This window comes from Sinocyclocheilus anshuiensis, unplaced genomic scaffold (assembly GCF_001515605.1).
Source record: "Sinocyclocheilus anshuiensis isolate Anshui unplaced genomic scaffold, SAMN03320099.WGS_v1.1 scaffold52, whole genome shotgun sequence".
Taxonomy (NCBI): Eukaryota; Metazoa; Chordata; class Actinopteri; order Cypriniformes; family Cyprinidae; genus Sinocyclocheilus; species Sinocyclocheilus anshuiensis.
In genome coordinates, this window is record NW_015554055.1 from 124,624 (window position 1) to 143,200 (window position 18,577).

The window sequence follows — 18,577 nt, forward strand, 5'->3', positions numbered from 1 at the left end:
CCCCGACGCATCCAGTCTGTCTGCTCCCAGAATCCTCCAGGGCCCCACCAGCCTGCTTCTGTCACGACGTCCTTCCAAAGTGCCATCTGGATCGTCTACGGAGCCTTTGTACAGCAAGGTGAGCTGGGTCACGTCACATGAACATGAGGGATGAGGTATTGCTGAATAGTCACCTCACTTGGATGGTGCAATCAGTTGCTGACATTCTCGTCTGCATGCAGGAGCACAGCTAATGCAGCGTTTTAAGACTTTTATTTTAAGAAAATGTCTTTTCAGCAGAATATATAATAAAATATATTATAAATATAACATATAATAATATATATATTATATAAAATATATATATCTTCAAATATTTTACAGCACTAGAGACGTAAAGTCTTGCATTTTGACTGTTTGACAAAATATATTATTCCATAAGAATTCTGTAACTCACAGCTGCATGTGTCTAAAGGTGCCTATGAAGAGAGGAGCGAGTGTGTTTTGTTGAAGTTTTAGATAAATGGCTGCACTTTTCCGTTCTGCGTACTCTGGGTATCTTGTCAATAACGGGCTGACTCTTAAGTGTCTCTGTGCGCTTTCAGATGTAGCAAGTTAGACCAAGATGCAAGCAATTTACAGCAGCTGCTGAATGACAATTACATTTTTTTTCTACAGCTGTTTGCCAATTTGTAATTATTAGCCTTGGACCCATAAATTGATAATGAAACACACTGCGAGTAATTATGAAAATAGGTTTTGCATTTGGGTCACCTTTTTAAATAAACATTTACTTGTCACTTACGAAGGACAACCATATGATAGCAGGTGCGCTATACTGTTCAAATTGTGTCAGGGCTCCTAGTAGCAACCCTTATTAAAAAGTAACACATCATGAGCAAACAGCACTGCTTAACAAGTGTTAGGAGCCTTAAAGGGATAGTTCACTCAAAATTAAAGGGATAGTGACCCAAAAAATTTTTGTATGAACGTTTTTGTATGACCTCTCCCTTTATGATCAAGTAAAATTTTGCTTGTTGTCCATCATCAGTCCTCTCAAGTGGCCAGTGTGACTAGAGATAAAGTAATGTGCAATTACTGTGAAATTTTATTCAGAAAGGATGCATTCAATAAATAAAAAATGACAGTGAGTAAAGACATTTGTAATGTTACAAAATATTTATATTTCAGATAAATGCTGTCCTTCTGAACTTTCTCTTCATCAGATGATACAAAAAAATGTATTTAGCAAAATATTAAGCAGAACCAACATTATCAGCATTAATAATACATTTTTTCTTGAGCAGCAAATCAGCATATATCATAGAATGATTTCTGAAAGATCATATAACACTGAAGAATGGAGTAATGGCTGTTGAAAATTCTGCTTTTTTTAAATTTACAATATTTCACAGTATTTCTCTTTTTACTATATTTTGATCAAATAAATGCAGTCTTGGTGAACATAAGAGACTTCTTTCAAAAGCATAAAAAAATCTTTCCAACCCCAAAGTTTTTTGAATGGTAGTAGCTATTTAATTTCCAGTCATATAAAATTTGGCATATTTTACTTTGCCCTAGAATACATGCTGCTATGTTGTAAATGCAACTAATCATCATTAATTAAATGATTTGTAAATATTTTGTGAAATCCCCTTACTAAACTTACATATTGGTGTGGAGGTGCATGTTTAGAACAAAAATGATTCAAAGATTCAAATTGTCTGGCCATATAAAAAAGCACAAGCACTTTTTTTTCTTGGGAGGTTCAGTTTGAGACTAGTGCACTCTCAACCCTATAATGAGCATGGTTGCCCACTTAACCTTTGACCTTTCCAATTACAGACTCTGTGGATATCCTTTTAGGCCTAAAGGGACATTTCAGATCTCAGATAATTTGGCTCAGAGTCCCAAAAGAAAACTTATAGCCCCTAACGAGCTCCATTGAGCATGATAGCAGCAGATCTTTTCCCTTCTCATTTTATTCTCACCGTCTCTGTGTCAGTGATGACATTTCCAAGGCTGTGTGCGCTGGAGAGGAATATTGTGTTGACATTTTAGCACAGGCTTATAAGGTGTTGAGCTTTTCTGAGAAAAACGGGTGATGGGAGAATGAATCTTATTACATGGCTGCAGTGCTGTGTCACTGCCAAAAAGCAGCAGGAAGAAAAATAATGGAAGGCTGAAATTAGATAAAATCACAGATGGGTTCAGTGATATAGACAAGGGGTCAAGGTTTAGCATGAACCAGTTAGACCCTGCTGTCGAAAAACCCTGCATTTTTCTCCATTCTTTGGGGTTTTTGTGTATCAGTGTATCTTTGAATTGGTGTAAACAATGACAAGCAATCCGCATAGAATGTTTTCTCTTCTTCCTTGTGTTTGCAGGTGGTGAATCCTTCATGAGTTCAATGGCTCTCAGGATTGCAATGGGAAGCTGGTGGCTGTTTACCCTCATTGTCTGTTCGTCCTACACAGCCAACCTGGCAGCCTACCTCACCGTATCCCGCATGGACAACGCTGTTCGGTAAGCTAACTAGTCCAGCTCTGTGTCTCAGTGCCAGAACTCCACACATCTGCAGATGCTTGTCCATATGCAGGCTTGTAAACCCTGACTCAACACGCTGTTGACCACATGGTGTGTTATAGAACCTTATTAGAGCTGTCACATCTCTAAACGTAGCTCCAGGTTAGCATATCACGTCACTGGGTTGCATTCATTAGCATCAGATTAGGGTCTGCACAACTGCTCATTTTTACTAGTTGACTAGTCATTCAGAAAAGCAGTTGATTAGTCTGTCGGACAATGTTTATCTTATGTAAATGGATCACAATGCACCATGCCATTTCAGCAAAGTTCAACACTGGGTTACCGGTGTACGCGGGGTGAGAAAGTGTCTGCTAGTTGATGTGGGATAGAGAACACGAAAATGTGTGTATCTTCTTTATTACATGGCTGCAGTCCAGTGTCACTGCCAAAAAGCAGCAGTAAGGAACATAAAGGAGGAAAAATTAGATAAAATCACAGAGGGGTTCAGTGATATAGATAAGGGGTCCACGTGAGGCATTTAGCCAAATGCTGTACTGAAAATCATGTTTTTCTATAATTTACTTAAAATATCAAGCACGTTTGATATTCTTCGACTGGATGGATTCAGATTCCCATCATACACTGCACTATTTTTTGTAAAATATCAGTTAAAATCTGCAATCTGGCTCTGACTTTAGGCAACTAACATCAACTTGTAAATCAGGGCAAAAACCTGGGCAAAATTCATAGTGTTCAAGCTTTAAATATATTTTTTGGGTGGTTATTTATGAGAATTTTGGCTTGTATGTGAATATGCTTAATGAACACAAAGCTCTCTAGTTTCATTTTATTTTTAACATTGCATAATAACAGTTCTGTTGTCACTATATAAAATCTACTATTTAGTCATTTGAAGGGGAAACGAATAATTGATACTGACCCAACGTGACAAAACTAGTAACTCTGAATTTTCAAGGCATAGAGGAAGTAAGTCTAAAATTGAAAGTAGTAACATTATGAGTCGACTAAAAGCTTCATATTTCTTCAAATTAATTCTGAAATCACAGCATGCAGGCTGTCTCTTAGAGACCACGTTGGTCCTTCACTTCCCAGCAGGGAGCTCACAGTTCCTGACATTCTCCATAAATTCCACGAAAGGTCGCTTCATATTAAAATCCTTTCTTTTTTTTCCTTTGTGTAGACACCAGAACCTTTTCTCCTCCTTTTATGTGTTCTAGGTGTTTTGTCAATGCAGGCTGCTCACACTTCAGAGAAATCTCATGCACTTGTTGTTATAAACACACAGGTCTTTTTATATTTATATATACACCGCTTACAACTGTCAGATAGCACAAACAACGCGCCACAAAAGAGCTGCAGTGATTCTTTTCTTTCTCCCTCACTATAGAAGAATAATTGCATTGTCAGAGCAGAAATAAATGCTGTTTCCACTTTAAAACCTCCCTCTTATTTGACTATGAGAGTTGTTTTATATAAACCGGTAATGCCCTACCTGATGTGCAAATAGTTTCCTCCTGCCTCTGTAAATGTTATCTGCCTGCTCATTGAATTCGGCCCTCTCAGCTCAGCTTAAAACCCAAGACCGGAGAAGCTTACTGCATTCTGTCTCTCTGAATTCTGACTATATACTCCTGGCGGACCTGTTAGTTCACCAGCGAAATGCCTCACACCGTTTGCCCAAAGGTTCAGCTTTAGAACATTAAAGGAGAGTTTGGTGCCGTCACATTTCTTATTCAGCTCTTGTGAGTATGTGTGTGTTTGTGTGTTGAGGCTCTGGGGGATTATTTCTTCCATCTATCAGTGGCAGCATCCACAGCTGCTATGGTTGTGCTAATCACCTTGTTTGTAACTGTTATTAAAATCAGGCAGCCCTGCTGGTGCATGATACGGTATCGTTAGCACACTGGGAGCCCACTGGGAGTCTTTCATATCTCTCACCAGCCTTAGATGTAAAATGGGATTCAGGCTTGACAAACGTTGTGTTCAGTCCTGAGGTTCCCAAATGCTCGGCTTCACTCTGCCAGTGGGCTGTGATTGGCTGATGGAAGTGATGGAAGCATCCAAAGTGCTGTCGAATTTGTATGCTATAAAAATCATTGAATGTGTAATTTTGCTTATAAAATATAGGTCTACTATTTTGCATTGTGTTTGTAAATTGTTTGTAAACTATCTTGTGAGCATTTAGTGAACCCTTTTAATTTGCATGATATATGAAGGGGTTACTTTTTTTTTGGCTTCAGAACACATAATTAAGCCTGAGTGTGGTTTAATACAGCACCATATTTCTATGCTTAGTTGGATGTAGGGCATCTAGAACATTCTCATACAAAACAAAAACAAGACAATGGATCACATCCAAATTCATTTCCCCATTACGGCTAATAATACCTTTTATAGAGCACCTCTATTGATTTGTCCTGCAGAGGCCGGCTGAAAGAATCTCAGAGGCATGGAGTTTGTACTTACCTGCTAGGTATCCTGGGAAATTGCATTACATGTTTAGGACTGTCAGTTGATTTAACATTTTACATAATATGCTGATTAATTGATGAAATTGATTGCAAATTGAAACATACATATCAATATCTGCTTATAAAAAATCTAATTAAGATTATTTAAACACTTATATTTGAGACTTATTTTTACAATGTTTTTTACAATGATTTTTTTATCAGATTTATTTGTATTGCCGTTTTATTGCAGTTATATTATATATGTGCTGTTCTAACACATTTCCCCCAAGAGGACAATAAAAGTATATTATTAGTATATACTACAGCAGTATTTTAGTATATACAAACATCTTTGGCAATTTTGTAATTTCTTCATCTTTTTTTAGCATCTCACACAATAAGCACATTTTTACTTCAGTGTGTCAAGTTAAAAACACTTCAATGATTAAAAATGCATCCCATGACCCCTGTGCTCATTCTGTTCCGTTCAGTTGCACACTGTCTAGTTGTTTTTGAATGCAAGAACACGTCTTATGTTAACAGCTCATTACTCATTCTTTGCTACCTACTCTCAATAAGTGTGGTTTGGTGAAGAGTGTTGTCTATAGTAGCATGTGGATCACGAGTCATAATTAAATCTATGGGTTTTTTAACACATTATTATTTTTAAAAGTAATTGTAAGTCTCACTCCATAAGACGTCAAGTTGCTTTAAGGTAATTTAACCTAGGTGTGGTGGTCATTAACTAGACCTTTATAAATGTTTTTTTTTTTAACCACCAGCCACAAACAGCACAATGGAGACGGTGACCTCATATATGCCATCTCTATAGTTTTCACTATAGGCACTAGGCAGACTATAAACGTCATTCTGTTTGCACAAGAACCAGTGGAAAACAGGAACTTAGAAATTGGGTTGCTCAATCCATGTTTTGTCAACTGAACCCCAACAAGTATATTAATAGCTTATCTCATCTCAGTTTAATGATGGTGCATCTGTCCACATGGGTCAAATTAGAGACCAAATTAGGCTCAATAGCTGGCATGTTTTTAATATGTTAAAACCTGAAAAAAATTGAATTGCTAATGACACTGATGTACACTGCAGTTCATTTTAAATGTTTTTGAAAGAAGTCTAATGCTTACCAAGGCTGATCAAAAAAGCAATGAAATACTAATATTGTAAAATATATTTACAGTTTAAAAGAAGTCCGTTTTATTTGATATTTCAAAATGTAATTTATTCCTGTGATAGAAAAGCTAAATTTTCAGCATTCATTACTTCAGTCTTCAGTGTCACATGATCCTTCAGAAATCATTCTAATGTGCTGATTTGGTGCACAAGATACCGTTTTATTATTATCAGAGTTGAAAACATTGTGCTGCTTTGCTTTCCTTATTAATTAATTAATTTATTTATTATTTAACAATGATATATTTTTCAAGATTTTTTGATGAGTGGAAAGTTTAAAAGAACAGTATATATTTGAATAGAATAGAATATAATATAAATATCTTTTTTTTGTAACATTATAAGTGTATAAAATCTTTTTTCAAAAATCCTTTTGAAAGGTTGAATGTTAAATCTTGAATGAAACAATAAACTGCTTTGCCACAGCTTTCAAAAGAAATGTTCAATTTCAGAACTGCAACATTTTTCAGGAAAGTTGAAACTCTACAAAAGCTGCTCAGCAGGGTTTGGAGAATAAATGACTATATCATGAATACAATGAGATGACACCATGCGTTACATATTTCCATAGGTTTTTTTTCTCTCCTCCAGCTGTGGCAGTATCACTATAATTAAACTGATTAATTGTTCTGATTTTATCTTCTCAAGATTAACAATCTGACTCATTGAATCTGCAAATAATTGTGCTGTCCTGTTAAATAGCCTTGTCAAGGGTGATGGAAGATGCTTATCTCAACATGAAATCACTCCCCACTAAAACCAGAAGGAGAAGCAACACAGTGTCATTACGTAAGAGGGAAGAGCAGCCGGCTGCCCTAAACATCACATGGACTGCATGACATCGGAAGTTGCAGATGGAAGGCAGCAGCTGTGAGCTGCAAAATCATTTAGAACTGTATTTTGTCAGGGGGAATTTTTTCCCCCAAATTATTCAAATAATTAATGAATGCATCATGTTTATGCATTCATTCATTATTTGAGACAGTTTTAGTGTTGTTGTGTCTAGTCTGCCTTTTCATAAAGGATTGATTGTTGCATGAGCTCTTTTATTGTTTTAATGTGGAGAAGCGTGTATTGTTGCGCCTGTTGGTCTGGCTTCTAACTCGCCTGTACTTGTACAAAAACTGTGATGTTGTTTTTGTTTTGTTTTTTCTAGACCCTTTTAAAGTCTATATTCAGTGTGTGGACAAGAGTTTCTGTGATTGTTATAATCTGGCCACAGCCATCTGAACTGAAAACACATTTCAGAAACCATTTCCACCCTACCAATTGCTGCATATTTATCACAGTTTAAATTTATTAAAGCTTTTCACAATATTTTAAATAACAAAGCAGCCATCCAGCCCACACATAATAAAAGAAAAAAATGCATACTACATGCATACATAAGCAGATGAGCAGATGTAAACCAGCCAAATATTTTCATGCTGTTAGATTGGTACTTACAGAGCCAAGTCAAGCAGTAATGGTAGTGTTAGATAAGAGACTTTCATTAACCCCCATATTACCCTATCGAAATGCAGCGTATCCGTACTCACACCTCTGTGATTCATGAATGCATTTAGGAGGAAAAGTGTCATGGAGAGGTGAAGGACACATCGTCTGTTATGATCTATTTAATTCAATGTTTTTATTTTATTTCAGAGAAGAGAGAGCATGTTGTGAATGTATTTCAGATTCTAAGCTACCTAAAACTATAGACAATAATGAAATAAAAATAAAAAAATTTTTTAAATAAACCGTCTGAACTGCCTTTAAAAAATAAGCAGGTAATTGTATTCTATAGCCTGAGGATATGTGCATAACACCAACACCAGTGCTAAAGATGGACACTTGACATTTGTTTAATTTTGAATCCAGTCTTTTTGCACTAAACCTTTTTTTTTTTTTTTTTACAAATATTTCATTCCATTAATTGTGATTTATTTCCCCTCATTTAATTTCGTTTCTGTTCTTTAAATCTTTACAGTCAGGGTAATAAAGCTTTGCTCACTCTAAGAGAGCCATTAAAAATCAAGTGAAATAATAGTATCTATGTGTGTACACTGTTACATGTTATTCAATTGGCTGAAAAGCACCATATGATATGCCTAAATGGTTGGTTCCAGCGAGAGTAGGATTTTAATTGTTTAATGCTCCTTTCACACTGTTTATGCAGGTTGTGAAATGTACCATTCACAGCTTTTTGTTGTTGTTGTTTGAGGCATATCTAGACCTCCAGATTGTTTAAAAACTAAAATAATAAATCAAATCATCCAGCACATGACAGTGAACACAGTGGCAATTTCACAAACACATTCTGAACATCAGGCATCAATAATTCTTAGCATACAGCATGTTAATTAGATAAATTTGCCTTCTTCCACACTCTGTTGTCATGTCTGTTTTTATTTAATTTTTAATATAATGTACACTTTAAATAATATATGTGACTTGTATATCTTTTATTATTTTTATTCTCAATCCAGAACATTTCAAGACCTTTCCAAGCAGACAGAGCTGAGCTACGGAACGGTGAGAGACTCTGCTGTGTTCGAGTATTTCAGGGTGAAGCCAAACGTATAGATACACTGGTTAATTTAAATAGTGCATACTGCGTGCAATCCGTGCTGTTCAGTCTGAGCTCGGGCCAAACACACATTTGCTCATGTGACGAGGGTGTTTTTTAAGCGCTTTAAGTAAGCCTGGTTTACATAATAAATAATAGTTTGGCATTCAAATACATCGCAAATATGGAAACATTTAATGGATTAATGCCGAATGAGAGAGGTAGGCTGCGTGAGAACGCCGTTTGCTTTCAGTTTCGCATTGAATTAGCCTATTCGTTTTGGCTTGTTTAGCAACTTATATTTTTCATTCTTGTTTTCTTCTGAAACCGTTCAAAATAGCCTATAGGCTAGGTATTGTGTTTATTGTTTGTATATTATAACATTTTGCTTTATTTACCGGTGTTATGCCTACATACCGGTATCTAAATATGATTGTATAATTTTATGCTATATAGACCTACCACATTACCCTCCACTGGATGTAGAATGAGCAGCAATAGACTACATTTTGGCATTTTATAATACTAATGTGGATATTTTGGTGAAAGTAACTCAAAAGTAGTGTAACGCATTACAATTCAGAGACTAAACACACACAGCACATGAAACAGAGGATAAGAGGAGCTATTATTAAACTGAAAATCTCAAACCTTTCAAATCAGCACCAGTCGTGTTAATCAGAGTGGAGAGCTGTCCGTGGTGCTGAATTTCTGCTGTATAGTACTTCGTAAGAGCTGTCCGTGGTTCTGGTAAGAGCTTTTCTGTGCACTACCATGTGCATGAGGCTGGCTGGCTATCGGTGGCTCTTTGTAATCCAAGCATGTCTCACAGAACACAAAAAGAGCCCAGCAGTAAATTGCAGTCTGTTTAGGTTTGAAACAGGACAATTCTGGCATCTTGCATCATTAAAGAGAGAAAGGGAAATGTAGCATGCAAATCTGACAGAAAACATGACAAAACTGCTTTAGACTATCAAGATAAATATTCATGGCTCAGACAATGTAATATCCATCCATACTGTGCGAGTCATAAAAATTATTAATATGCTGCTGAATGCATTCATGTATTTGTGCTTGTTTGGTAAAACTTTCAAAGTCACTTTGTATACAAACTGTTGCTGATGTCAAGTGAATCTTTTAAGACACTTGATATCCACATCAAACCCTTTGATAAAACTTCAAAAAATTGCAGGTATTGAATTTCACAGCTCGTCTTATTGTGGCATATCCACTGGCATGCTTTTTGCAGGAGACATCACCAAACCATGAATCTCTTTATGAGAGTTTTTCAGCCCAGTTACATAACTGGCTATTAAGCTAGCAATTCAGCATTCTCAGAATTGATTTCTTAAGCAGAATAATGAAAAGAGATAAGACACAGAGAAATTGAGGCCTGTACGGTTGCACCCACGCACTTTGGATGGTGTTGAATAGTGCTATTTTCAGGCCATCCATGCTGAAGTGTTTAATTACCAGTAATTGCCCAACAGATTCACATATATACGAGTGTTTCTTCAACTGTGGCCACTTTTGTCCCTGTGGGTTAGAAAATAAATTATCTTACAGCAAACATTTCACACCCTCACTAGAATAATTCGTTTGCTAACAATGCCCAGTAGTGTATGGACATTTGTCCTTGGAGAATTTTGTCATTTTATGTCTTTTTTTCCCCCCTAAAAGTGGAAATAACCAATAGACAGTATAGCATAATTTCCCGTTTTAAATTGTAATATATATATATTATATGGGGGTATTACCAGCAGATTTCTTGATAATCCACTGCTGTTCAAAGGTTTGGGATTTTTAATGTTTTTGAAAAAAAAAGTATCTTATGCTCTGCATTTATTTAATAAAAATTACACTAATAGAGTAAAAGCTAGAATTAGACTAGAATTTAAATGAACTGTTTTCTATTTTAATATATTTTCAAATGTAATTTATTCCTGTGATGGCAAAGCTGAAGTATTCAGCTTCAAGTGATCCTTCAGAAATCATTCTAATCATTTGGTGCTCAATAAACATTTCTTATTGTTATCAATGTTGAAAACAGTTTTTGCTGCTTAATATTTTGAAACCATGACACACTACAATTCAAAAGTTTGTGGAAAGAAAAAAAGTAAGAAAATTGAACATTAACCCTTTTATTTATGAAAGATGCATTAAATTACATTTATGTAACAAAAGATTTATATTTGAAATAAAAATGCTGTTCTTTTGAAATTTCTACTCATCAAAGAATCCCCCCCAAAATTATTATGGTTTCCACAAAAATATTAAGCAGCAAAAACTGTTTTCGTCATTGATGATGATGATGATAATAATAAGAACTATTACTAATAACTAAGCCCCAATAATAATTGATAATAACTGAGCAGCAGATCAGCATATTAGAATAATTTCTGAAGGATCATGTGACACTGAAGGGAAATGGCTGCTGAAAATTCAGCTTTGTCATCACAGGAATAAATTACATTTTAAAATACATTCCACTTGTTTACCTTTGATAGATTTGATATCAATGCTTTAATAGGTTGAGAGTATCCAAATCTTCCTAATGGATGTACACTTGAAAGACAAACTGTAAATTTAATTTCAGGCAGTGACGGATATTTGTAGTACTTCACAAAGAGATAGGGAAAATTTCATGTTTATATGGAAGAGCCAGGAGATGATAGCTTCTTTGTCATTTCTTCTTTGACATCCTTTTTTTCCTTTGTACTTGTCATATGAAAGTTTGTCATAACCATGTGGTTGCGATAGAGCCTGAGTTTAAAAGAAACAGAAAAGAAAGCGGACGCTTGTGCTGCTTTATTTAGTGTGGTGGGGGAGGGGTAAAGCCATTTTCCCAAGAGAGAGTGAAATCTCTTGAAAAAGGAAGCGGGGGAGGCTAGTTTCCAGACAAGAAACAAGTTCAAAGCCATCTCATGACTTTCAGTGAAATATAAACACCTTTCATTTTGAATGATGTCTGTGACCTGTCTGACAAGAACTGAGTGACTGAAAGGAGAAGCTCTCCATCTTAAGATAACCTCCGGATTTGTTTACGTTACTATTATCAAAAACACAAAACCCTGCCGTAATGTTCAGCCATACATGGGCAAATTAAACACTGAACCATGTGTGTGTGTGTGTGTGTGTGTGTGTGTGTGTGTGTGTGTTTTCTCTCAGGTGAAGCGGGATCCGTACGCCTTCCTGTGGGACATGGCGGTGTTAGAGTACGCCGCTCTGACAGATGATGATTGTACGCTGGTGGTCACAGGAAACAGCATAAGCAGCAAAGGATACGGCCTGGCTCTGCAGCACGGCAGCCCCTACAGAGATCTCTTCTCGCAGAAGTGAGCGAGTGTATATGTGCAATATGATCAGAAAGAATGATACAAGTCGCTAAACTAGCAGAAGGAGACACCATCATTTCAATCATTTTAAGTCAATATCAAGCTCCAAAGCTTCGCAAACATCACACTGCGTGACTGTGATGGATTGTTTCCCTTTTTCTTTCATCATCTGTCCTTTCTCTCATTTACATTACATTTATTTCCTTGGCAGACGCAGTCTTGCCAGAGAACCCATGAATCGTGTTGAATCACCAGTGTCTGCTTCTCGGTGCATTTATCTTCATTCCCACCCATCCTTTCTTCTCTCCACTGGCTTTAAAGCACCTCACCCTGCAGCCCTTCATTTGTTTGACTATAATTTGCATTCATATTTTCAGCTCGTACCGACGCTCTGCTCACATACTAATTAGCTTTAGGGAGGTAAGCTCGCCGGCAATTAATAATTCACATATCAGGAACATCAAGGCCTCGAAATGCATTTTCATGAAGGATCCTCTACAATCACCTTTCAGTCTGTTATGGGGAATTAGAATCAAACATGTTTTAAATTAATACCCAGGACGATTGCAGTTGAACAGACTTTATTTTTCAACCTTTGACATTTTCGTTTCTATCATTAGTTATTGACCTTTTCCACTGGATTCTTTACAAATGCGTCCACTTTCTGAACGTCTGCTGCATTGAAATGTATAACTACTAAGAAAACTTGTTAATGAATAAAGAGAAAGTAAATTAATAAGACTCTATAAAAGACCAAATGTTCATTGTTACTGCTGAAGTGATTTTTTTTTTCAATGATTTACAAAAGTTTGTCAACACTATTTAAGGACCTTTTATCGCTGCCTTTTAATTGAGGAGATAATTGCCTCACTTTTTACATTTGAAAACCAGAAGCATTATTTTTCCATCATTTGTTTCTTGGTCATGTTCCATGGCACCATGGCCAATAATTGTAATACAGGGGTTGGACAAAATTATGTGTCCAAACAACACAGAACTACTGCAGCAAAGTGACAGAAAACCTCAATATTCACCTTGAAGACCACAAAAACTGACCACAAAGCCAGCATCCATGAAAGAGTTGCAACTGCTAAAACTTTAAGCACAGACACCAATGCTAAAATGCAAAAGATGGTGTCATGATCATAAAACCTGGACAGTTGGAACTCCAAGATGAACTTCAACATCTGCCCTGGCCAGACAAATCACCTGACTTGAATATTATCACACTACTGTGTAGTTTTGATAATAGTTTTGATAGTTGTAGAGAGAAGAGTGAGAAGCGAATTCCATCATCTTTAAAGCAACTGGCAGATGTTTTCATAGACAACATTCAGCTAGAGACTATTCAAAAAGTGTATGAGTCTATTCTAAAACATCTGGAATCTGTATTAAAGGCAGAACACCTGGTAAAACACCTTCAGAAATATTGCTTATTTCCCAGATTTTCATATTATTTTGTCCAACCCTTATATTTGCTTCATTGTCACCTTTGAGTCATATTTTGTTCTGAACTTCCCTCTTGTAATAAAGTTTTCAACAAAGCGGTGGAACAGGCAAAATCAATCATTTCAGAATGTATAGTTTTTTTTATTATTCAAATGAAAACTATGACCGATTAGTAGCTCAGCCCTCTTAACAATCCATTTTCCTTTTCACTTCAGGATCCTTGACCTGCAGGAGAAAGGAGACCTTGACATACTAAAGCAGAAGTGGTGGCCGCGAAAAGGTCGCTGTGACCTGGACAAGCACGCGGAGCCCCTGCCAGAGGGCCGTGCCCTGAGACTGCACAGCTTCGCTGGGGTCTTCTGCATCCTAGCGGCAGGGCTGCTGCTGGCCTGCCTGGTGGCCGCTCTGGAGTCATGGTGGAATGGGCCACGCTGTCAGCGGGCACAGCCCAAAGAGGTGACCCCACAGGCGGCCAAACTACGGCCAACCCCTGCCCACCGCGCCCAGGACTGTACAGCCACTGCCACACTCTACTTTATGGATCCAGACGCCACTGACGCAAGTCCCGATTTAGTCGAGCTCCAGTACACCCAGCTATAGGTGTGACCATTAAGAACTTACTGCCTCCCATTTGCTGAAGTGTTGCCAAAGAGAAGGCAAGAGGGAAGGGTGAAGGGGGGAGGGAGTCACTCAAGAAAAGCACAAGATCACCTAAGAAAAAAAAAACAGATCAAATCTTTGATTATTAAAAAGGATAGTTCACCCAAAAATGAAAACCAGTCATCATTTACTCAATCTCACGTTGTTCCAAATCCGTATGAATTACTGTATGAAAGTATGAAAGAAGATATTTTGAAGAATGTTTAACGTCGACATGAAATGTAAATTCACCATTTCTATTTTTAAAATGGGTATTATTGATCGTATTTTTGGGGTGAATATTTATTTATTTATTTCAATTAGGACCTCTTAATTTTTAATCAAAATGTCATAAACTGATCTTCCAGCGAAACAACATTCTTCTCTCTGGTGACGAATGCCAGATTTTTCCAATCATTTAGTCTGCTGAAATGGCACCCCTACATGCTTGCATTCATCTGCCACTGTTTTGACTATAATATCTTAAAATCCAATCAACAACCAATTTATACATTTTTTTTCTTTGATAACCCGTTATACTCAAATGTACATCACAATTTGGAAAAAGTTCTACCACTACTTGTTTTGTGACTTTATGCTGTCAATATTATAAAAGTCAATGGAATCCAAAAATGCCATTTGTTCACAAACCAGTGAAGACTGGTTCATGTTTTCTATCAGAAAACATCTTCTGTAAGTTTTATTTTGCCATATTTTTAACAATGTCTTGCTACTTTTGTGTCCTTTTTGGAACTTGAAAGTTTTGGTACCCATTGGTTTTATAATGGCCACAAACAGCTAAAACATTCTTCTAAATGTCTTCTTTTGTGTTTCACAGAGGAAAGGAATTCATATGAGTTTGGAACCACAGAAAATTATGACAGAATTTTCTTTGTTTGGATGTACTATCCCTTTAAGTGGAGATGATAGCTTTTGTATTCAAACCCATTAGCTCTGTGTTATGGGCACCTACAAGTGTCGTTCCATTCATTAAATTGTTGTTTCCGAGTAGCTTTCTGCATACAAACATCCCCAATTTGCAATATCCGTCAATCATACTAGTTCTGCTGCTTCTGCTAGGTTGTTAGGGCAAAGGTTGTACCTGGATCCCTAAACTAAAGTGTGTGCAATGAGAAAGCCAGTGACGTATTGACTTATGTTCAAGTGTTCTGCAGTTACTCTTCCGTCCTTGTCTCCTCTCCTTCTCTCTTTTCCCTTTGGTGATATCTTGAGCCGAGGCAAGCACGTTGATGAGAGCAACAGCTCATAAACCACATATTATAGTTCAGGGACGTTGATTGTTGATAACGTAATATTAAATTTTACAGACATTGTTGAATAATAACGATCAGACGTCTGTATTATGACTACCATTTGTCATCTGCTTGAAATTTGACTGGATTTGAATTAATAGCACATAAAGAGATAAGAACTTTTACTAGCTTTCAGACTATATTGCTTTCACCAACCAACTCCTTGTTCTTGCTTTAAGGTGCTCAGTCTGCCATATGCCTGTACAATTTATGATTCTTTTATGTATGGTTTTGTTTGGTTTATGATACACTGTAAGAAGGGAGCCACTGGAGCTCTGGCAAGCAATAAGAACCACACGATAACCGACTTGACACATTTTATGTTTTATATCCCTGTCTGTGTCTTCTTATTGCAATTATATGCCAATGTCCAGGCAGTCACGGGTTCTCTATGGTCTCATACAGGACACTAAGGGCTGCACTCTGGAGATGGTGTCTGGGTCATTGGCATATAATGAAATTGCAACTGCTGCAGGATGCACACAGGACGTTTGGCCAGAGAGAGAAAGAGACTGGGAAGACACGCAGGCTTTTTACACAGGTCAGCCGAGACCTGAGCAAGGAATACCTGTCAGTGGGGTGAACAGGGCTTGACAATGTAGAGTCATTTAGAGGAAGGACAAGCGTCCTCCTGGAGTGGGTTAGGACTCCAGATCAATCAGATTATATATGTGGGTGGAGCGGTAATTATGACTCACTCATGCAAAGAGAACTAACTGATGACAGAGACCCAGGCAGAGTCAGAGACATTAATTCATCCATGTTGTGTGGATTAATAAATAACTTTCTGTTTAGAGTGATGATTTTACTCATGGAGTCTCTTTGCCAAAGCAGCACTATGTGTGCCTCTCCCACTGTGTGCCTCTCCATTTCGCTCCACATACTCATCAAATTCATCATCTGTTTGTCATCCATCAGATCACCCATTCAGTGGTCACACTGATGTCCCAAAATATTGCAATCTGGAATCCAAAAGGAGATTGGCCTCCAGTTGTGTTGTTTGTCACGGCTGTAAGTGCCCCAAATTGGGTGTATTTTAATGGCGAATTAATGCATTTTTAATTAGAGCCACATTCAGACTTTCTTCTACAGCTGCATGAGCTCTGCAGTAATTATCTCTTCATTGATCTTATGACTCAGAAACATAGTCTCATAATGTGACACTTCTAATTACCCATAAACGGTACAAAACCGTAGAATATACAGCTGATTCGCTGGTATCGACCGGGCTAGAGACGCAAGACCTCTGCAATTGAGTTAAAGGGCCAGTTCACCCAAAAGTGAAAATTCAGTCACTCACAAAAACACAAAAGAAGATATTTTAAAGCATGTTTTTGTCTGTATAATGAAAGCCAATGGGGTCCCAAGTCATCTTTTGTGTTCCACATGATACAGGTTTGAAACAACATGAGAGTGAGTAAATGACAGAATTTAATTTTGGGGTGAACTATTCCATTAAAATGGAAAGCATGCATTACTGAACTGGCTTGTACAAAACTGAGAAGAAGAACAGTGATTAACAGAGTAGTCGTGGATGTAACGGTTATCAGTGTTGAATGAATACTTCATAGTATCGAGGTCACCCTCCTCACTCTCTTATGGAGGATGCATGGCATGAGAATTAAATGACTGTGTGGGAAAAAATGTAAGCAGTTAGCGGACTGTTAATGTTGGCTTGATTCTTTCATTAAGTAGCACGCCACAGCATCACTGGTGCATGACCGAAGCTATTTCACGGCAGCGCATATCAAAGAATGAAGAAATACCCCTTTCAAGGCTCCTCCGAAATAAGCCCGAAACATTGAAGCTCCAAAGCATGTGTTTGCAATTCAATTTATGGCCCATGTTTCCCAGCGCTCACTCTCATTTGCATCATTGATTTCTTTCATTTCGCAACTTTTCGGATATGAAGCTTTTTTGGCAGTTCAGACCTTTTGCTTGCTGGAGTGGGTGGGAGAAGAGATGGATTTGATTTGATTTTTATGAGATTATTCCGTGCTGTCAGTAGTACGTTGTGTAATTGGTATCATTAATCAGAGCTGATGTGATTGTTGGAGCCCCTGGTAAACACCTTCTGCTCTTTTCTGAAAGATTGCACGCACTTCCACGTTCTTTTCATTCACATGTGTTCTTGCTCCAGTGCCCGTCCACTTTTCATTTCTCGCTTCTTCTTTCTTTCTTGCCTTTTTCCACCTCACAAATCAATTCCCGCCCTTTCATCTTTCCCCTCGCCTTGTACTCGGTCTCAATCGCCCCCTTTCTTTGTCATTCCCAGGACAAAGAGGTGAATCTGGAGCAGGTTCACCAGCGTATGAGTGGGCTGATGGAGGACGATCTGGCGCACAAGCAGCTGCCAGGTCAGTCTCTGGAGATCTCTGCCCTGGACATGGGCAGCATGCGGCCACATCAGAGCTCCCGGGAAGCCATGAGAGATTTCCCCCCTGGGGGCCTGTCCGTGACTTCCTTCCTCCAGGAGGGTCCTGGGGTCGGCCGCATGCCCGGACGGAGCCTCCCCCTCCCTCTCAGCAGTTCCACTCTGCCACCCTCCATGCGCTGCAAACACCGGGCGCCCAACGGAGGCCTTTTCCGCCAGAGCCCCATAAAGACACCTATGCCCATCTCTTACCAGGCAGTGCCCAGGGGACCCATCCCAGAAGCCATTGATCCAAGCCATGGGACCTCTATTTGAGCCGACCGGTCTGAGCGTTCTAAAGACTGTCAACCAGCCAATCACAAAAACCAGGTTTGGAACAGGTCTGGTTGCATTTATACAATTACATACATACAAACAGATATGGAGATCTCTCTTTTTTTTCAGTACAGATACATACGACTGTGAGACGCTGACTTTTCTTTGCCTGTACATATTTGTATATAACGAGAGACAGCAGTGAAGTCAAAGTGTATTTTGAATATTCATGATTTTTTTGAAGTTGAGTTTAAAAGAAGTAATTACTTACAATACAGACTGTTTGAATGGCTTTGTAAATTTTGTTCTAAAATAAAAATGAGAATTCCTTGTGGATGTTTTCTAAGTGCCACGTTTAAAGATTTTCATTTGAAGGAGAAGAGATGGGGAGAAAACAAGTGACAGAGAAACAATCTGTGAATCTTTTGATC

At 37.8% G+C, this 18,577-nt stretch overlaps 1 protein-coding gene across 1 annotated transcript in view; it reads left to right on the top strand.

Moving 5' to 3' along the window:
* LOC107668500 (glutamate receptor ionotropic, delta-1-like) overlaps window positions 1-18,329 on the top strand; it is a 91,770-nt gene extending 73,441 nt beyond the window's left edge. The window contains exons 10-15 of the mRNA XM_016460387.1: window positions 9-118; window positions 2,367-2,505; window positions 8,642-8,732; window positions 11,890-12,056; window positions 13,721-13,961; window positions 17,733-18,329. Of these exons, the coding sequence (XP_016315873.1) occupies window positions 9-118; window positions 2,367-2,505; window positions 8,642-8,732; window positions 11,890-12,056; window positions 13,721-13,961; window positions 17,733-18,146 (1,162 nt within the window). The 3' untranslated portion in view covers window positions 18,147-18,329. The remainder of the gene's footprint in view (window positions 1-8; window positions 119-2,366; window positions 2,506-8,641; window positions 8,733-11,889; window positions 12,057-13,720; window positions 13,962-17,732) is intronic.
* The last annotated feature ends 248 nt before the right edge of the window (window positions 18,330-18,577 follow it).